The sequence below is a fragment of the Molossus molossus genome, unplaced genomic scaffold (genome assembly GCF_014108415.1).
Source record: "Molossus molossus isolate mMolMol1 unplaced genomic scaffold, mMolMol1.p scaffold_m16_p_3, whole genome shotgun sequence".
In the NCBI taxonomy this organism is placed as follows: Eukaryota; Metazoa; Chordata; class Mammalia; order Chiroptera; family Molossidae; genus Molossus; species Molossus molossus.
Window position 1 is genome coordinate 27,761,794 of NW_023425366.1, and position 21,695 is coordinate 27,783,488.

General features: G+C 45.7%; 1 protein-coding gene and 1 pseudogene across 3 annotated transcripts in view; both read left to right on the plus strand.

Moving 5' to 3' along the window:
- Positions 1–21,695, plus strand: part of ANKH (ANKH inorganic pyrophosphate transport regulator) — a 120,780-nt gene that overhangs the window by 63,221 nt on the left and 35,864 nt on the right. For all 3 annotated transcript variants that reach the window (XM_036278680.1, XM_036278677.1, XM_036278679.1), the window contains 3 exons: positions 7,599–7,815; positions 17,828–17,946; positions 20,788–20,871. In XM_036278680.1, the coding sequence (XP_036134573.1) occupies positions 7,599–7,815; positions 17,828–17,946; positions 20,788–20,871 (420 nt within the window). The remainder of the gene's footprint in view (positions 1–7,598; positions 7,816–17,827; positions 17,947–20,787; positions 20,872–21,695) is intronic.
- Positions 5,298–5,426, plus strand: LOC118642921 (annotated as a pseudogene).

Below are 21,695 nucleotides of genomic sequence, written 5' to 3' on the forward strand. Positions count from 1 at the left end.
GGAGAAGTGAACATTACCGAAGAGGAGGTTGCTTGCAGAGAAACTTAAAGAATAAGTAATAAGTAAATTTAAAACCAATTTAGCAAAACAAATTCAAATTTTCTTAGAATAAATTATTTAATCTTTAAAAACACACAAGCGCCCTGGCTAGTGTGCTCAGTGGTTAGAACGTCGGCCCATGGACCAATGAGTCATGGTCAAGGGCACGTACCTCGGTTGCGGTTCATCCCTGGCCCTGGTCAGGGTCGTGTGGGAGGTAGCCAGTCTTTGTATCCCTCTCACATTAACATTCCTCTCTCTATCTCTTCCTTCTACTCTGTCTGAAGATAAATAGAAAAAATGTCCTTGGTTGAGGATTTAAAAAAATAGAAATATAAGATAAAAACACACACGCAGTGCAAGGGGAAGTATGGAGAGTTGAGACCAGAGAGACAGCAAGGTCAGATCACGGATGCCCTTTGTAATCATTCACTCTTTGTACACATGTTTATTGGATGTAGACTAACCACATGCCAGACAGTGTTATAGACTCTTAGAGCAACAACCCTAAGAATAGGTGCAGCCCTAAAGCACCTTGGTTGCACTTTTCAGAATTTGGATTTTTATGATCTGACCCGCAGTGTGAAGGTTTGGAGGAGGGCTTGGGGACAAGAAGACCATTAGTGACCCGATCCAAGGCATGGCATTGGGGCCAGAGAGAACTGGACAGATTCAAGTGTAACTAGGAGTACGAGTTGGACCAAGAAATCTGTGGGTGTGAGTATAACAGGCATCCAAGGAGATCTTCGGGCTTGTGGGTAGGAACCCCGGATTCATTCATTCCAGTGGAACCCAAGAGGAAAGTCAGATCTGCAGGAGCCCAAGCAGCTTAGTTGGTGAACTCAGTTTTCGCAATGTAGAGTGTGAGGTGTCAGTGGGACCTTCAAATGGAAATATGTGGATTTGAAGCTCAAAAGTCTGAGAAGTCTGGAGAGGTGGATCTAAGAACACTGAGCAGACAGAAAGTAATTGAAGTTGTTGGGGGACGAGGGATCACTGAGTGAGAAGAGGAGAGAGCCCCAGACAGATCCCTGGGAACACCAGTATCTGAGATGAAGAAAGAGAAAGAGCTGAAGCAGAAGACATAGGAGGAAAACCTAGAAACCTCAATGTCATTATAGCCCAGGGGGAGAGGTGTTGTCAAGGGGCAGTGGCCACCAGAGGCAGATCTGCTGAGGGTCAGACAGTTGAGGACAGAAAAGAGTCCATTTGGTTTAGCAGGAAGAGCATGTCTGAGGGGGAGAAAGGCAGAAGCTAGAACTCAGTGTGTTTATTCAACAAATTATCATTTGTTGACCCTGTAATGTGATGAGACCATGTTATGCTGTAGTTTGGGGAGTACAGATCAGGTCCCTGCACTTTTGCAGCTGCTATTCCGACAGGCTGAAGAGTAAACGGGGGGGGGGGGGGAGGGGGCAGTGTGCAAATGATAAGTTATCTATGAAAGGGAGGTAAGAAAGAGGACAGTAACTTGAGGAAGAGAGGAGAAAGGTACAGTTTATTTTTAAAATGGAAGAGACTTACGCTTGTGTACATGTTGGGAAAGAGCCAGACAAGTAGAAAGAGCTGATGAGCAGGAGAGGAAGATGGTGACTCCTGACGAGGCTGCAGGGACTCAAATGCAAAGACCCAGGTGGAGAGTCCTACACTCGCCTGGTCAGACTTACCTCTCCGTTGGAGTAGGAGAGAGGAAGTGAGGAAGGGTTGGGTACAGATGTGTTTTGTTGAGGTTTGTTTTAGGGAGAGAAGCCACAAGAACTTTACTTTCTACCTGAGGGATTTCTTACTCCAGATGAAATACGAGGCAAGTTTATCTGCTGGGTAAGAGGGATTACTGAGAGCAGAGAATGGAAAAGATGGGAGGATAACCAGGCAGCGAGCAGCCCCGTCGTGGATGGAGGCGACGAGTGTGTAGTGGCCACTGGCCGTGTTGTGTGTTTGATGCCAGCCACTCTCAAAGCCCAAGGGGAAGTCTATAGATACAGAGGAGCGGAACAGGTAGATGGTGCGATGACCCCGAGGCCAGACATTTTCAGATAGTAGATTGTGGGTACTGACTTGGTGTGGTTAAAGGAATGATTATAAAATGTAGGCGAGAGTAGTAAGAAAGGACAGACAGGAGGAGCCAAGGCAGAGGAGGTGGAGGAGTCAAGAGAGGGACGGAGTAATGAAGTTCAGACAGATGGAGTGGGAGACCTAGGGGAGAGCCCGGAGGTCTTCCAGACGAAGACACGCTGTGCTCCAGCGCTGCTCTCGGGGAGGAGGTGTAGCCCCCTGGACCCGTTCCCCGGGGAGCAGACACTCCTCCCAGCTAGCGGGGTGCTTGCTGTGAGGGTCGAGGTGAGTCGGTGACTCTTGGTCTGAAGAATCCCCGTCCGCAGTGCAGAGACCCGTTTCCGGTTTCCAGGGCCCAAGTTTAAAATGCCAGGATCTCCCTTAGGGTTTAACGATCTGAGACCGCTCATACCAGGAACATGACATGTGGGATTTTTTAGCCATGTTCCTGGAGATCTTTTTTTTTTTTTTTTTTTACTTTTTAATATCCTGTCATTTGCTAACTTTCTGGTGGGGTGGGGGGTTATACAGCAGAACACGATGACCTTGGCAGGCACTGGGAGATAGGAAGGCCCACAGGACCCACTAAATGCCTTCTGGACCCAGTGTGTTTTTAAGTCAGATGTTCCTCATTGCTGAGTGTGAGCAAGGTCCCATCCATCATCTGGGACCAGACCAGGCTGTGACTGAAGGGCAGCTTCGCCCTGGCCAGTTTGGCTCAACAGTTAGAGTGTCGGCCTGTGGACCAGCGAGTCCCGGGTTCGGTTTCTGCTAAGGACACGTACCTCGGTTGCAGTTTGTTCCTGCCCCGGTTGGGGTCATGTGGGTGGCAACCACTCGATGTGTCTCTCTTCCATCGATGTTTTTCTCTCTCTCTTCCTCTCTCCCTCCCTCCCGTTCTATCTGAAGATAAATGCAAAAATGTCCTCAGGTGAGCATAAAAAAAATAAAAGAAGAGTAGCTTCATGTTTACAGTGGAGTACTGTAAGATCTGCCTGCATCTAACACGTCTTCACTCTCAGAAGCTGATGAGCGTTTAGAAACTCGCCTTCAAACAGCAGGTGAACCTCTGTACTTACAACTGTCGGGGGGCAGAATTCTGACTCAAGGCCTGACTCATTCCACAGCATCTCAGACACTTGTTTTAGCTGCATTTCCAGACTGTAACTCCTCCTCTCTACCAGCCACGGCAACTGAGCAGTGTCAGGGGGCATGGCCAGGACAGTCCCAGCTAGCTCATCGGTGCCGACGCACAGCAGGGTAATAACACTAATGCAACATGGAAGGCTTCCCGCCTCCTTACAGTGTTTACATTTATTCCTAGAGTGCGGTAGGGCTGAATCTTCAACTCCTTTCTAACTATATTCTGTCTATTTGATCTCATTTATCTCCTGCCTTTCAATACTGTCTATATGCTGCCACCTCTGAATGTATTATATCCACAGCCCAGACGTTGCCCCTGGACACTCCAGATTCATGTAGCCAACTATCCTACTTGACTCCTCAGTTGGAATTCAGTGGGCAGCTTAGACACTTTCGTGGTTTCCCCCTACCCTTAGAACAAAACACACATTCTTCACCATGACCTGGAATGACCTCAGCATGGCCTCTTCTCCCAAACTCACCCTGTTCCCCTCTCTACTTCTCTTACCGGCCTCCCTTCTGCTCCTTGCAGACACGAAGCAGGCCTGCCGGCCTGGGCCTTCCTCTGGCCTTCAGCCGGTTCATTCTTGTTCTTCAGCACTCGGCTCCAGTGAAACCTCCCTGGAGGGGTTTCCTAGTCCAGTCCGTCTGACTAAACTCCTCTAAGGAGCCCTTGGCTCACTGGCCTATTTCATTTCTTCACCTGCCACAGTAAACATGTATACTGCTTGTGCACATTTTAGTTCATTCTGTCAAATAATGGTCACGTGATCCCCTATCACGTTGTAGGTCTGGGCTGTAATGTGAACCAGACCAAGTTCTCTGTGCCCTGGAGAAGAGAGACAATAAGACAGATAACAGGTAAATAGACTATAATGTCAGGTAGTGAACATGCTGTGAAGAAAAACAGGGTAAGCAAATTAAGACAGGCAGATATGCAAACAATAGATGACTTGAAGGCCATGTAAGAACTAATGGCTGATACGAAAACATCTCAAATAAATGGGTAATGGTTGTTTTTTCAAACTGGTTTTTAAGAAATAAACTATTTTGAGAAAATTAATTTTAAGCCATATCTCACAGCATAAGTTTCAGGAAAATTAAAAGCTAAGTGTGCAAATAAAACCATAAACTAGACTAAAATGACCTTATCTATGGGTGGGTAAGAACGGCAGAGTCCATAAGTATGGAAAGAAACTCCATGAAATAATTGGTCAACTACATAATAACTTAATATTCCTGTGTCAAAAGAAAATCATGAAGTTAAAAAAGTAAACAAATTGAGAAAAATACTTGCTACAAATGGGAATAATAAAAAGACTGATAATGTTACTATAGTATATGTCCTCAATTCTAAAGTTATTTTTTCCCCTTGCATTTTAACATTTCTTAAAAATCAGGATATGTTTTTCAGTCACTGTGTATATTTAATATGATCATTAAAAATGTTCAATCAATGACATATCTTACAAGTAATAACATCTTGCAATCAATGTTTTTTTTTAAGTTCAAAGAAATTAGTACGAACATTGAAGTTCTTGGTAGAAAATAGCTCATTCATTCATTTAACAAATAGCTGAGTGTTTGTGCCATGGCAAGGAGATGGGTGTAGAGTGGTAAACAAAATTAGCAAAAATTCTTTGTTTTTAAGTGCCTTCTCCAGTCACTGTTCGGTGCCCTGTACACCACTTGTATCCAGTCTAAGATCTGTTGGGTAGTTTCAGCGAAAACAAGTGCTGTGGCCAAGGCCGCTCAGCTGTTTAGTGATAGGGAAGAGCCAGTCCCTGTCTGCATGGCTCTAAACAGTGTTCTTTCCTGAAATGACCATAACTGTTGCGCTAAGGGGAGTTTTCCGCTCAGTCTTGCTGACAGCGCCTTCATTCCAGTGCCCTCTTCCTCTGCACCTGTCTCAGCTGGGTTTCGGACGCGGTCAGTGAACTTTGGTGCAAATAGAGAGCAGTGGACACACAAACAGTCTAATCCTACATTATGTAGGTGCCCTCCTACATGCTTTTAAAACTTGTGCTAAGTCGTATGTATCATTTAAACTTGAACAAACAAGCTTTGCGCAGTGGCGGTATCATAGTCCATGAGGTTTATCTGAGGCGCGATTATTGCTAATATTGCAATTACTGCAATTATTGAAAAATAATTGTAAAATGAATAAATGAATTTGAACAAACATTTTAGCAATGAAAAAGTAAGCCCATTTACAGCTATTGATCTTGGGGAGGACAAGAAGAAAAACAACCAACACTACACCCTTCTCAGTGTCTGAGAGGAATGTAATTAGAAGGTGTCCTCAGTTGGGCTCTGTGGAAGCAGATCGCGTGCTGGGGGATTCTCGTCCGAGTGACTTATGAAGGAAGCACTCTCAGGAGGAGAGGGAAGCAGTGGGTGGTGGGGAGAAGTTAAGTAAGGACGTGGTCTCCTCTTTAGATTAGCTTCTGCCTGGTCCCACGGGGAGCCCCGGAGCCGAGTTGCACCAGAATGGCCCCTCACTGAGGCAGGGGATCTGATTGTTTACACCCTTGTGTCAGCCAGCCATTGCATGCATGCTCACCTACCCAAGGTGGCCAGGGGCAGTTTTCTTGAGAAGCAAGCAGCTGTGAGCCATCAGTGGCCAGCTCACAATATTTGGGCATGGGAACTCTGCCCAGTACAGGGATCAGGGTGGGACGCCAGCGACATCCACTGCAGAAGTCCAAAAGGAAATTAATTTAGAAGATTACCAAGTGGTAGGTTTTGACATATAGCAGGAGCCCTCTGACTAGACCCTCCCATTGAGCACAGGATTCATCATTAAGGAGTTTATTGGTTTTTCTTCTGCTTTAGGGTGTAAGGTATTGATCAGCCTTGGTAGAAGGAACGTTCACTTTTAAGGAAGATATTATGGCAGGTGTGCTCTGCAAAGGCTAAGAAGGTTCTCATGGAAATTTTTATGTTATTACTGGAAAAAAAAGGAAAAGAGGGTTAGAGATATAATTGGAAACAATTACCAGAAACCACCTTATATAATACCAACTTTGTCAGAATAATGATACCAAATTCCTATAACTAGTATACATTCTTATTCTACATTGTTCTGAAGTCATTTTTCAAATTGGTACTCTCCTTTAAATACATTTTTTGCAAACAGTGCTTTGCATAGAATGTTCAACTGTATGAAGGTGGATACATGTCATTACATATTTGTCAAAACCCCTAAAATGTGCAACACCAAGCATGAAGCTTAATCTGAACTATGGACTTTGGGTGGCAATGCTGTGTGATTGTAGTCCATGCCCCACTGTGTGGGGTGGGGATGTAGACAGTGGGGGAGGCTGTGGATGTATTGGAGCAGGGGTGTATGGAAACTGTCTGTACTTTCTGCTTCATTTTGCTGTGAACCTAAAACTACTCTAAAACAGAACACCTATTTTTAAAAGTATGTAATGCTACAGGCAGCTGACTCTTTGCTCAGTCAGTTGTCTGTTCCTAAAGTCAGAGATAGTGTTCGAGCAACATTTTTTAAATAAAATTCCCTCCACTTGTACATCCATTCCCACCATCTCCAGTGTAATTGATCCGTCTAGCTGATGGGAAGGTTAGTTTGGAAATGCCACCCTGACCAGCCCACCAGGACCTCAGAGGGTCCCTCCAGGAGGATGGTCAGTCCAATCAGAATATTCTGTGATCACATCTTCGTGAGCAGACATTATTTAAAAACAGTATATTTGGTTTAAAGGTTTTCTTTTCATATCTGTCTGCGCAGAACATAGGAATATATTTCAACGTAAAATACACTAAGAATCAGGTAAATAACATCCATTGATGGCACAATAAATTCTTTCAGTATCTTTTTTCATAGCATAGAACTCACTCTAGGCTGTGAAGGATACCTACCGTACACATGCACAGCCTTACAGGTTATATGTGCAGGCACACACGCAAGCGCGCGCACACACACACACACGCCCTGCGTTTAAAGAAAAAATAAATCATCATCTGCTCCATCTAAAGTGATTGACATTTCCTGGATGCCTATTGCTATTATATAGATTCAGCCTACAAATAACATTTAACATGTTAAGCTTTTAACAAAAACGTCTCAGAATTATTTTCTGATATTAACATAAAATGCTCATGGGGGGGGGTTAATGACTCCAATGGACAGGCATCTCCCCCACAGGAAGACACTTCAAACTGAAGCTAATATGGATGAAAATGAAAACTAATAACTTTTATGAAATTACAGTGGGATTTACCGTATAAGCTGCTTAGCGTTTCCATAGAAACGTGATCTGTTGGGCTTTATTTTAGAAGTGTGACTCCCTGGAGATGAGAAGATCCTTCTAATGCTGTTGTCTTTCCCTGCACAGGCCTTGAACCGGGGTATTGCAGCTGTCAAGGAGGATGCGGTGGAAATGCTGGCCAGCTACGGGCTGGCCTATTCCCTGATGAAGTTCTTCACGGGTCCCATGAGTGACTTTAAAAATGTGGGCCTGGTGTTTGTGAACAGCAAGCGAGACAGAACCAAAGCTGTCCTGTGCATGGTGGTGGCCGGCGCCATCGCTGCCATCTTCCACACCCTGATAGGTAAGACTGATGACACGTCACTTAGGAACCTAGCTTTGGTAATTTCTCATTCCTCTTCATTTATTTCAATGCATTTATTGTGATAAGCGATTTCTCAGTAATCATTACATCTTTCTCATGCAAATTTCAAGAGCCCGGAAGAATGGAGCTTGTGCTCCTAGCTCAAGAAAAGCATTTTCTCTGGGAAGCCGTTGTTTCCTTTCCCTGATTCCCAAGGGCTGTGCCACAGAGGGAGAAGTTCACTGGTAGGTGATACCGTCTGGGATCAGCCTTCAGTCAAGTCGACAAGGGAGCAGGTGCTTTGGTTAGAGGCGTGCGTTATTGTACACTCACTTAATCTGAAGAATTAAAATGAAAGGATGATATTTAAAATTAACACCTGTTCCTAAAGAGAACAAATGACAGATTGTGTATTAGAATTAACTTCCTCCAAAGGGCTTCATTGTTCCCTTTTATTAAAAGACAGGCCTAAGTACTCTTGGCAGGACGTTCTTCCCGGGAAACAGTGAGGAAGCTATGTCATGTATAGCGACTAGCCTCCAGTTTCACCAAGGCCTTGGAAAAGCACCTTCCTTTGGGGCCAGAGTTCTACTTCTTCTTCTTCTACCGCCTTCTTTTGTGAAAAACCCTGGGGCCATAATTTTAGACCGTCTTGGCTTTAAAACAGCTCGGCTTACCTGGCATAAAAATTGAATGGTGCATCTGTTGAACCCAGTTGCCCAGAACCTGTGACTGACACTTCATAAACCCATTATGTACCTTAAAACTGCACTGGTTTTAGGAGAACCCTGATGAAGAAAGGAGCCAGAAGATTAACCTAAGCCATTTACATTGTATTAGGTGGCAGATGATGTTTACTCAGGTAACTGAATCGAAAAAAAACAGGGAAAGGCCTTTGTGGTTTGCCTTCTCAGGGCAGCAGAGAATTTGTGCAGAGAGCAGTGGGGATGAGAGGGTGTTACTCATGGGCCAGATGTGCAGCCAAAGTTTTGAAATTCACCATTTCATTTGGGCTCAGAGCTTCAGGGCAAGAAGCTGAGAGGAGAGGCCTTTCTTTCCCCAATTTATGCCCCTAATACGAACTTGTCGATTAAGTTTTGAAGAAAACCTCTGCAGCTAGATTTGATCTGGGTCGTTTTCAAAGATGATATGTATATTTGAGAAAAGTCTATACATGACATGAATTAGGTCTAAATAAATGTTTGTCTAAACAGGTAGATTAGTTCCTTTTTTGCTGCGAGTCTTTTTACTTGGATTTCTGAATAGACCTAACGATCTGTGTCTCGGTCACGGTTGACTGTTTGGGAGGAATAGCTTGTTAGTAGCTGTCAGTAACTAGAGAAGAGACAAGCTGAGTGTCTTATGTTATTGGAACTGTTGTGAGGAGCCATGTGGTCATAGAGAAAAACATCCATGTCATTTTCCAACTTAAATCTAAGTTTTTCCATTTTAAAATAGAATCAAATAAAATCTTAAATTTGAACCAAATTGGTTCTACATTCCTGATATATTTGGCCATTGGTTTTTCTTCTCACTTTTAACATTTTCACAATCACAATGCTTTTCCTCCACCAAACAGAAGCATTCTACCATTGCTGAGAGAGCACATATCAGTTTCTTCTGAAGACTCAAATCTCAGAGTTTAATGATGTACCCTCTTCTCATTTGTTGGCCGCATTTCGGTTTTCTGCCTCAGTCTTGCATCACTCCTGCCTCCTGCTGTCTGCTGCATCACACATCCTTGCACACCTTCCTTCTCCTTCTCTTCTCAGTCAGCCCCTTAGCTTTTCTATACCCAGGTCTTATTCGTTTTTTGGTTCCCATTAACTTGACCACAGGCTCTGGGTGGTATGTTGCTCTGTCAACCTTTTCCAAAGCTCTTTTTCCATCATTAATAAACATCTCCGCATTCAGATTGTACTTCACATGTCACCTACACTACGCACTTAAACCCATTTCACGTCCTAGTAATGCTGACACAAGCTCCTTACACTTCTTTACTAGTCACCTCTTGGAGCACTATGCTTCTGACAGGGGAACAATGACACAGATAAACTGAAAGGCAAATATTCCCGATGTATTTGACTGGAGAAGCCATTGTGGGCTCTCAGGCTTCTTCCTAATGACACTTGCTAGGACTGAAATTGAAATGAATTTCTACTCCACTTATGCACAGCTCCCGAGGGGCCGGCAGGAAGCACATGAGGACATGTGAGAGCATTGAGGAGGCAGAGATTCCTTCCCTCAGGGGTTGGTTCCGAAAGGCCTCGAGGAGGGAGTGGGTCGTCTCTTAACTGGCTCTGAATGCGTGAGTTGTCTTACAGCACAGCTCCTTCTAATGTTTTCCTTCTCTTTGATACAAAATAGAGCCAAGAATTTCACCCAGTGCCCTAAATTAATATTTTGCTATAGCCATATAAAATCCAAAAAGTGATTCTTCTTGCCTATTGCCTGGCTTGTGATTTTAACAACACCCCAGCATTCTGCATTTTTTTTCTTTTTCAGTTTAATGGCCCAGCTCTTCTTGGTTTCTTTTTGCTTTGTTTCCTACTTAACCTTTTATTCATTTTATTCGTTATGATATTACTTACTTTTCCCAGCGTGATGCCCTCTGTACATTTAAAATCCGTGGATTTCTCTTTTTGAGATATTCTCAAACACTGATGAAATACATCCATTTTGCCTTATGATGTTATTAATGTGAAGGTTAACTGTAAAGAGATATACTACTAATAATAATAGAGCTGATCTTCCTGCTTTGACTAAAGGAGAGTGAGAGTAAGAATTGCCCTTTGTTTAACTCACTTGAAAACTAATAAACAAAAGTTTATTGAACAGTAGTATGTGCATGTTATTCCAGGTCCCACTGACCCAAAGTTTGGAATAAAGGTGAGACAGGTCCAGAAGAACGGTGACCAGATATGCCCCTCTCCTTGAGCAGATGTAGTCCATGGGCAAACGTGCGTGATTAGCACTGATTTCCAGAAGGACTCTGGCAAGCGCTCTTTGCAGCCAGTGAGAGCTTTTGAGATACGGTAAAGGCAAACCAAAGTCAAAGTGGGGAGAGTTAAAAACCACCCCTGACTTGAGAAAGCAAAGTGACAGTGAGCAAACAGGAGGGAAGGAGCTCTTGGTGAGGAAAGAATGTGGGAGGCACAGTAGTCATGCTTCTGTGAACTGGGAAATAAAGCAAGGAGGAGTTCAGTGTTGAATGTGAGAGGTGCCCTGGGCTAGGGCCAGGGCAGGTAACCAGGTAAAGGAAGGATGGAGCCTCAGACAATAGGAGAGCTCAGGAGACAACCCAGACAGCAAAAGGGAGAGGAAAGGAAAAGGATCAAGGAAGTGCCAAGCAGGAATAAGAATGGACAGGGTGGGCATTATGCAGTGAGCCCCATGGCTGTATCTGAGAACTTGAAGAACCTTTGGCACCAGTAGGCTTCTTTTGTAACATGTCAAGGACAGCCATATTGAATTCTAGCATTCATGTGATACTGGTTAATACAGCTTTAGCCAAGAAAAAGCTATATACTCTGCTTTTTTACATCTTTTTAACCTCAAGGTCTCTAACGAAATTATTAATATTTAGAAAAGTTAGATGTATTTTATCATTCTGCATAATCTCCTTGGTTAAGAACTACAATCAGCCCTCGTTTATCGTGGTTAATCAGTTCCAGACTCTACCACGATAAATGAATTTCCGCGAAGTAGGATTCTTTATACACAGTCGTCCCTCCCCACTTCACACTTCGACATTCGCAGCTTCACTGTATTGCGATTTTTTCGTATACTATACTGTACTATACTATATTTGAAAAAACCGTCATAGAGTGAAGCGGCGAGGGACGACGGTAGTACCTTGGTTAGGTCCTCTGCGGTTATTTTGTTGTTTTGGGGGTTTTTTTTCCAAAGATTGTGTATTCCATGATGCTTCCAGGCTTTGGAGAAATCCTGGCTCCTAGCACGATCATCTCTACCTTAGATTTTCCTCCCAATCTGGATGAACCTAGCACTTCATACTTTTCAGTATCTACTAATAATTTATCAATTGCTGGAGGATCTTCTTCACTTAGAAGGGATTTCAAATGTTAGCATCTCCAGCTTGAAAAAGCCAGTTTCAGCCCTGGCCGGTTTGGCTCAGCAGTTAGTGTTGGCCCGCAGACCAGAGTGTCCCGGGTTGGTTCCCGCCAAGGGCAACGTACCTCGGTTGCAGTTTGTCCCCAGCTCCAGTTGGGGTCATGTCAAAATGTCCTCGGGTAAGGATAAAAAAATAAATAAAAAATAAATAAAAAGCCAGTTTGGGACATAACTCCTTACTTTCACTCTGTGTCAGCTCTGGGCATCAGTTAATGGGTCACAGTAGGACATCTCAGGCCAGGGAGCACCCAAAGCCCTGAACTGTTTGCCCCAGTACCATGTCCTTTCCATTACACTTGTGGTAGTTGAAGACTTGTTCTTCCTTGTGTTTTATATTTGGTTTCTCTAATTTTTTCTTCTTCTTTTTGGACTGCACCAGTGAGCCATACAGTCTCCTGTCCTTGGGAGGTTTGCACGTGGTTATGGGTTTGCCTAGACATGACTGGAGCAGATCCCACTAACTACACAGACACTTCCCCAGGAACGCGTGGTGGAGATGGTGAGGGAAAGATGGCTCCAGAAACAATGTGTCCAGCAACCCCCTAACAAACCTCGTGCAGTAAGCTCAACGAGAAGACACTTGGAATGGTGTTGGGCCGATGGACTTGAAGATTAGAAGGTCCACTGGCCCAGAAGTTCCTGTCTGTTCTACACACACCCATAGCCTGGCTCTAGACACAGATTGCAGGAGCCTTTGGATTGTTTGGGGCTTTTTGGTTTGGAGCCCTCATTGGACACTTGCCAGTAAGTGTCCCTTTTAAAATAAATTGCAGCCATTAGTCTTGTCATGGCTCACCTAAGAGACACCATTTTCAAGGATCGCAATGCATGGAGTTTGCCATTACCAGACCTTAATTTAGGCCAGAAGGCCCGGTGCAGGGGTGGTCCTGTTTTCTCTCAATCTGTGAAGAGAGGAGAGCTTGGTGACCTTGTATTTGGTTTCATTTGGGTTCAACATAATTTCACCTGCGTGGTATTCATGTTGCCTGACCCCCTCATTCACACAGATGCAGAAGCCACTGCTGTGGATTTCTTATTTCTTCACACGTTTATTCTCACCAGTGACCCGTAGGCCTCCTCCATGTCCCAAAGCAGCCTGGGCTGTCAGCAGAGCTCAGAATAACATTTTGGCCGTGGACAAGTGAAGTTATTTCTGGAGTCATTCTGTTTCTCAGTCTTCCTTTGTCAACAAACTTTTCCATTGTTCATGGATCATAAAGCCGCCCTGTAAAAGGTGAATTAGTACAGTTGGATGTAATTTAAACCAACAAGGGTGCTAGGAACGAACAGGCAGTTCCAAAATAGTCCCACAATTTATCACTGTATGAAAACCCACCCCTATACTCTGCTTACGAGATCATGGGTTGGCTGGGCAGTTCTTCTGGACGTGGCCGTGCTTGTGCCTCTGTGATCAGCTGAGGAGGAAGCTCTGTTGATCTCGGTGGTCTCACTGGGGGCTGTCAGCTGACTGTGAGCTGGTCTAGATGGCCACTGCTGGGACATTATTGCAATCAGTCTGTCCCAGTCACCTCTTTGGGCGTTATGGATTCATGCATTTATTCAATCAATATATATTGAACACCTCCTATGTGGCAAACACTGGTCTAGATCCTGGGAATTCAGGCAAGACTAAGGCATGTTCTCTAGAGAAAAGCAGGTATCATACAGTAAATCATTACAAAACGCTCTCTTCCAAGTCTTGATACCGGTAAGAGAGAATTTTTGTTCTTGTGTTAATATGTCATATTAACTTATTTTGTGTATAGGTTTATGCTTCCTCTCCGAGGCCTGGGCAGTGTTTGTACCTCCCATCCCCCTATCTTCGAGATGAATGTTGCATGGTGCAGAATATAAATGAGCTTGTAATATGTCTGTGACACACCCTGCTGCAGGTGGCCAGCCTCTTGGCAGCTGGGACAGTAGCACATTGCCTGACACATACAAGTCATTCAGACATTTTTGTTAAAGTGATTTAAATATCAGTCATGCAAACACACACCCTTTGGAAATAATACATTAGAAACACAGGGTGAAGTTATCAGCCCCTGTGAAAAGCCTCATAAAAAGAACATAGTGGGCCAATCAGTTGTGAGACTTTTAAGCATGGGAACTTGGGGATTTGAATGAGAATGAGTTCTCAAATTTGCCTCTTGGAAATACACATATTATCCTGTTGTTAAAATGGTATATAGACTTGTTTTGGTTAATATTAATATTGCCATGCATTTTGAAACAAGGGCTGGTAACTACTGGATGAACAAGCTTGAGAACCACCAATTGCGGAGAGGGTCCATGACGCCGGCAGCCTTCGGTCAGAGGAGCTAGGGATTTGGGCAGGCTCAAAGCTGTTGACCTGTAAATAGGTCAGGTCGATGTCCTCTTACTGCATCCCCATCAGGAAATCCATTTACATCTGTTTAAAAACCTCGTTTCATTTTTCTTTTTAATGTTCTGCTCTTCATAAGGAATACGTGCTGTTTCAGAACAGTCTTGGTAAGGCAGTTTATAGGAGTTGAAGGTTACTAGATGTTGCTAAGAACTCTGTGCAAAGCCCTTTAAACAAATTACCCCCAGCCAACAGCTCCCGCTGGAAACAGCTCCAGGGCACAGGCTGGGAGGGGGGGCCGAGGGGGGTAAAGACAGCTGCTGGGATTTTATATTCCCAGCTCACAGGGTGGAAACAACCTTTGTAGTTATGATCAGACTCTTCTGCCGTGTAGGGGAGGAGTAGAAGGAAGGGAGGAAAAGCTTTCCTTGGCCTCCAAATTTTCCTAGTACTTAAAAGAGGAAAAGAAGGAAAAAGAAGCAAAGACAGCCTTTGACCCATAGGTCTCTAAGTACTTGGGCCTGGGGACCCCGGGAGAGCCCAGCACTACCTGCAGGCTGGAGAAGGCAGGGATGAGGGGAACATTCCGACAGTCAGAACACTGGGCTGGGCTCATCCCCCCTCCGTCCTCCAGACCTTGCTAAGATGTAAATGTTTCCTTCATTACTGTACAGAAAGGCGCTGTTTTGGCTATTTTAGTCAAAATATGGTAGCATAAGGAGATATATTTACACAGGGTAGAAAAGCTCATTTACGTGGATCTCCACCCACCCCACCCCCCCAACCCCCCCCCCGGCCACACAGCAGGTCCCATCTTTCTTGCTGCCACCCCAGAGTTTCACAGGAAGAGAATTCTCTCCTTCCCTTCTGCAGAAGCCGCCACGTGGGTTGGCGAGTGCTGCCCTGACCACCCTGCAGGGGCTGCGCAGCTCAACGACAGGAACGTGCCGTCTCCGGCCTGGAGGCTGGAAGATCGAGGTGTCGGCAGGGTGGTTCCTTCCGGGCCGTGAGACCGCTCTGTTCAGGCCGCTCCCCGGCTTCTGGCGGCCTGCTGGCGTCCGCAGCGGCCTGGTCTGTGCAGGCATGACTGTTCTGTCTGAATTCGGGTTCACGGGGTGTTCCCTTGTGCGTGTCTGTCTCCAAGTCCAAATGTGAAGGACACCGGTCATATTGGATTGGGAGCCCAATCTCCTCCACTAATTATATCTGCAATGACCCTGCTGGCAAATACGGTCACATTCTGAGAACTGGGGCTAGGGTTCAGCATAGAGATTTCGAGGGGACACAGTTTAAGCCACACCACCACCCTCTGGATCTCAACCTCTCACGAGTTTTGTGGTCCCAGCGTTGGCTGTGTAGCCAGATCCACTCAGCTGGTGTTTGATATCAAGGCTAACCTTTGACAGGGAGTTTTAGCTGCAGAGCTATTCATAGCCAGCCTGGGGCCCTGGCACCTGGCGGGCCCTGCTCTGCCTGCCAGCATGCCTGCTGTTGGCCCGTGGCCTCCGCCAGCGCGGGGCAGTGCTGAGGCAGGAGCAGCCTGGGTTCCTTGCAGGTCCCAGCACAGTAGCCTCCTGACTGAATGAAAACACATGTGCAGATAAACAGCAGCAACAAGAAACTCGGAGGCAAGATTTCCAGGGTTCGGCAGCTGAAGCTGGCAGTCTGTATGATAAAGTCCATCCCTCTGTGATTCTGTCAGCTTATCTCAGGTCCGAATGCCTCAGTCAAGCCTCCTCTAATTCCCAGCCGCCTGTGTGCCTTCTGATCCAAGCACAGACATGGTAGCTGCCTCCTTCCTCCCTTGTCCCTGGCCTCTCACTCATCCCACCCTCCCACGTCCTTCCCCTTTCTGCCAGTGACGCCTCCCCTCCTGGGTCTGTCTTCCTGCTGCCTCAGTGGCCCTGCTGGCCCTGCCGCATTCCACACCTGACACCTCTGCTCACCTGGCAGCTCACCTTACGGCTGTCCCCTCTGCCTCTCCTGGGAGGACTCAGCCCTCACCCCCTGCATCTGCCTCCCCACCTTCCTTGTCTCTGCGTGTCTCAGCCCGTCCCGCCTCTACCCGGGACATCGCTCACTTGCACCTCTGCCCCCAGTGGGATTCCCGTTTGTGCATTTAAAGATTCTCAATATCATCCCGAAGACCTCAGTACCCATAATTCAAGACTGATCCTGACAAAGGAAGGAGAGTCATTTCTTTTTACCAGTTAATTTGGTAATAAGTCATCCCCCAAGCTTCGCAGTGGGAGGAGGGTTCTTACTGTTTCCCATAAGGTGAGGCTCGCTGCCTTTGCCTCCTTTCTGATTGCCAGACAGCATCTGTGGTGGTCAGGTACACGAACACTCATATTAATAAAAGAATGAAAACAGCAGGGGCATGACTGTTAAAGCACTCAGTAAAACACTATAAAAACACAAAGGTGGCCCTGGCCAGTTTGGCTCAGCGGTTGGAGCGTCAGCCTGCGATCTGAGAGACCTGGGTTCGGTTTCCGCTAAGGGCATGTACCTCGGTTGCAGTTTGTCCCCGGCCCTGGTCGGTTGTGCGGGTGGCAGCCACTCGATGTGTCCCTTTCACCTCGATGTTTCTCTCTCTCTCTCCCTCCCACTCTACCTGAACAAAAAATGGAAAAATGTCCTCGGGTGAGGATAAAAAAAAACAAAAAACACAAAGGTGGTCATCTTCCTGTGTATTCTAAGCATGTATCAATGAGGTAGAAAAAACATGATGTTACGTCGCCTTTGCCGGTATCGCCCGTCGGAATGCCCGCCTAACATGGGGAGGCCTTTCTCTTCCTTCCCTCTGTGTCTATTTGGCACCTGTACACCCATTCAGCCCACACTGGTTAAGTTCCATTATGTTCCCGTCACACACTGGTCACAAATCCTGATGTTGGAGGGACTTCAGAAGCACCTCAGAGATACCATTTACCACCAGGCAGGGCTACAGTCAAGGGTGCCACCCTCCTCCAAAAAACTGAAGCATAATGAAGAGCAAATGGTGAAAAGTTAGCTGGAAAATTGTGGCTGAAGGGGCATAATAACATCTAGGAATTTTCTCTTAGTAAATGATTAAGAATATGTGTAAACATTTAGCTTCAAAACTGTCCATCAAGCCTTCTTTTATGATATCAAAATAATGGAAACTACCTGAATGGACAATAATAGGAGTCTGAGTTGATACTAAGTAAACCTACAGAAAGACATTCGGTGCCACCCCTAAGATGTAGAAGCATGTCATGAAAAGGTGTTCATGGTTTCGAAAGGAGGATATATAAGTACAATCACATTTTCTGTTAAAACCCACATGCATACCCCACACAAGCCCACCACACCTCCCCCATAAAAGAACTGGGTGATTAGAGCCCAGAGTTTCACCATGACCCACCCCACCCCTTGACCCAGGTAGAGGGATGTGATTGTAGATGGTCTTCATTTTGCTCATATACATTTTCTAAGTTTAAATACATTGTTTTTAAACTTTTGAGAGAAAAAGCATATAAAGACAACTTTTTCTAAATGTCGCCATGTATGTTTTTTGGCCCCTTGCAGCTTACAGTGACCTAGGCTACTACATTATCAATAAACTGCACCATGTGGACGAGTCCGTGGGGAGCAAAACGCGGAGGGCCTTCCTCTATCTTGCCGCCTTCCCTTTCATGGATGCGATGGTGAGTAGAGAAGACTGGCCTTCCGCTAATCCCGGTGAAATATACAGAACGGAGAATTTACCATTGTAACCTTTTTTGTGTATACAGTTCCATGACATGAGGTACATTTGCACTGTTGTGAATCTTCAGAATTCTTTTCATCTTGTAAAACTGAAACTCTGTCCCCATTAAATACTAACTCCCCATTACCGCTCCCCCATCCCCCAGCCACCACCCTTCTGCTTTCTGTCTCTGTGAATTTGACCACTCTAAGAACCTCCTGTGAGTGGAACCAGACAGTATTTGTCTTTTTGTGACCAGCTTATTCCACTTTGTGTAATGTCTTCAGGGTTCATCCATGTTGTAACACATGTGAGAATGTCCCTCTTCAGGCTGAATCACCTTCCATTGTATGTATTTACCACATTTAGGTTATTCATTCATCAGTGGACTTTTGGGTTACCTCCACCTCTTGGCTATTGAATGATGCTGCTATGAACATGGGTGTACAAATATCTCTTTCAGTCCCTTCTTTGATTTGTTCAGGTATATAGTAATTCTCTTTTCAAATTTTTGAAGAACCACCATGCTGATTTCCATAAGGGCTGCACCATTACTAACATCCAACAGTCAGAAGGGCTCCCGGTGACTGAACCAGTCCACCTTGTCAGTTGACTGTATGAGAATTGTCTGTATTTGCTGTAAGTTCTGGCAGGCAGCAGGAGAGCCATTTGACATTTTTTATTGAAATATGACGTTCTCTTCTGATATATTCAGTATCTAGGAATTCGGATAGCTTTCTGATAAACTTGCCACTTGTGTGGTATGAGAGTATCTAAAGCTTTTTAGAATAGTAATCTCTTTAATATCCTGATAGGATTTTATTCCTTTAAACACCAGCTTTACCACATTAGCTAAGGGGGTAGCTCGCTTCCATAGATTGAATTCTTTGTCAGGATTCTAATGAGTTCTCATACAATGCTTTTTTTCCTACCCATCTGTGCTGTAGAAGACTTAGCAAAAATAAAAAATATATATGTGCTCATCATATCCCGTGCTGAAAAATAAGCCGTTTCCTTGGGCTTCATTTTAAATAACCCTTGGAAGGAGATTCAAATATGTTCATATGTACAGTTTTTAGCATCCCTACCTCCAGTTTTATATACATTAGACACGAGGCGAGTGGATGTCTGTATTAAGGTGAGAGAGCAGCCCCAAGTCTATGGAAGAATGAGTCACGGTAAAAATTCTGTGGCCCATCTTCTCAAATGTTACCGAAAGTCGGAGTTTGCCAGCAGTTAGGTGACTGACAGCTCTCCACCAGCTTGCAGGGCAGCCTTAACTGTTAAATTCTCAGGTGTGACAGGTTTTAGTGCTCAGTTGTTGGGACAGCACTTTAGTGGGAGAATTTACCCATCAGAACACTTGTACCTAGATTTTCTTTTTTCCTGTCACCAGGTGTAGTTACTCTGGTAGTTGACACATAACCAGAAAAAACGAGAAGAGCAGAGGGGTTGGGTCCGTAGAACCAGATTCCCAGGGTGTCCATGCTGCCCGACAGTGGCTCACCGTGCTTCCCCGTCAGACAGAGCTCAGTGGGTGACCCTTTCACATCCTAAAGGAGGAAACATCCCAGCCAGGGTCCATGATGCTGGTCTGACACCTGCCCACCCAGCTGTACTAGGACTCTAAACACGAAGAAGAATTACAATTGTACGGTGAATTCAGGGAACTCTGGACTGTTAGTAAAAGTGAATCATAGACTCAAGTGCCCCGTATTCCACTCTCCTTCAGCTGTATTTATTTGCCACGGTAAAGTTTCTAACAGTTAGTATAACACCAAAACGTGTGATGAGTACCCTTTTCTTCCATGTTTCATCCATCAACTCCCTCAAATACCCCAAAGGCAAGAGATTTCTAATAAAACATAAAGTAATGAACATTTATAACGAGCAGGTCATCTCCCCAAACACACACACACACACACACCTGCAGTGTAGCCCTGGTGTATTGGTTGGAGAGATAATATTTGAAAACTGCAAAGCTTATCATCCAGATGGCTTTTGGTCAACAAAGATAGGCCAGAAGCTGCTATTTGCAAATGTTATCTACAGTTAGCATTTCTTTTCACGTCTGACACGTTGGGCCACATAGGCCGAGGAAGGAAGTAGATGTAGCAGCTGCTATGTAAAGTCTTGACACCGACTTACTGAGCTCACATGAAATGTTATTTCTGTGTCAGGCCAGGTCGGCCCTTCCAGGTCAGAAGGCTGATCCTTAAACAGATACTATCATGGACTTCAAACCTCCACACCTGCCGTCCCCTGGTCTTTCCATTGTCTACTCCCCTTCCAGGACTTGCCTCGTAGTTTCCCTCAAAGACACAAGGGCAGATCACATCCTGCCCAAACTTGAAGAGAAGAAGGAGTGGAACCCTGGTCAGTCCATGGGAACCAGTCATGACGGCGGTAGCTCAGAACCAAGTTGGTGCCCCACTAGGACAGGTTTTATCTGTGGAGAAGCTGCTGCTTGATGATTCCCGGAGCCAGAGGCTGGCTTCCTCCATGCTTGCTGTCCACCCCGCTGTCCCGCCAGGCACGGGACCCTAACCGGGCCACTCGTCTGCATGTGGTTGTTATGAGATGAATTCTGTGCAGTCACCGGCTCCACTTCAAAAGCCAACGTGGCTGTAGCCACCCGGCCCCGCTACAGTCGTTTGACCAACCAAAGTTTTCCCCACCTGCACTCCTGAGGCTCTAGGGGGCACGAAGTCTATTTCAGGACTGTCCAGTACATCACCACGACCAGAAATGATAGAATCCCAAAGGTGTGCCTCATGCTGAATTCTCGTTCTTCTGGCAGGCCTGGACCCACGCTGGCATTCTCTTAAAACACAAGTACAGCTTCCTGGTGGGATGTGCTTCCATCTCGGACGTCATCGCTCAGGTCAGTGCAGTCTGCGCGCCGGCCAGAGCTCTCAGGGCCCCCCTGGGGGTGCCAGAGCTCCCCGATGCCACCTGTGCCTCCGTTCGCCCTGCGGCGCCTTCCTCCCTGACTCAGGTCGGGCGTGGACCTCGGTGAACGTTTGTGAAGCGAACGAGAAAACGAGCCTCCCGGGACACCAGTCTGTTTAATCTTGCTAGAATGAGGGCTTCGGGAAGTTACATGTAGTGTCAGAGGTTTTGACCTTTACTTTTAAAGAGCTGGCATGTGAAATGACTATAAAGTCACAGCTGGGACATTTTGGGGTGGTCATAGGGTCACTGGGCACTTGGCTGTGTGGACACTAGGTCCTCTGTGTGGCCTAACAATATGTGGGCTGTTGCTTGGTTCTAGAGTTACTAGAAATTCTTCTTTATACATTCGTGTGTGTGTGTGTGTGTGTGTGTGTTGTGTAGGTTGGTTTTTAGAGACAGAGGAAGGGAGAGGGAGAGAGAGAGAGAAACACCTATGTGAGAGAGAACATCGACAGGCTGCCTCCAGCACGCCCCCCACCAGGGATCGAGCCTGAAACCTGGGCATGTGCCCTGACTGGGAATCAAACCAGCAATCTTTCGGTGCCCAACCAACCGAGCCACACCAGCCAGGGCAGGAATTATCCTTAAATGTTTCTCATGTTGCCGCGCCGGGCTGCCATTCTGTCATCATTCCCCACATTTAAAAGAACCAGGAGGCTCAGCGCTGCCTGAGGAGAAACCTCATTGCTCTCTCTGCTCAGTCCAGGTCCCTGGGGTCTGGCACCAGCCCTGGTTTCCCTTCTCCTTTCTTTC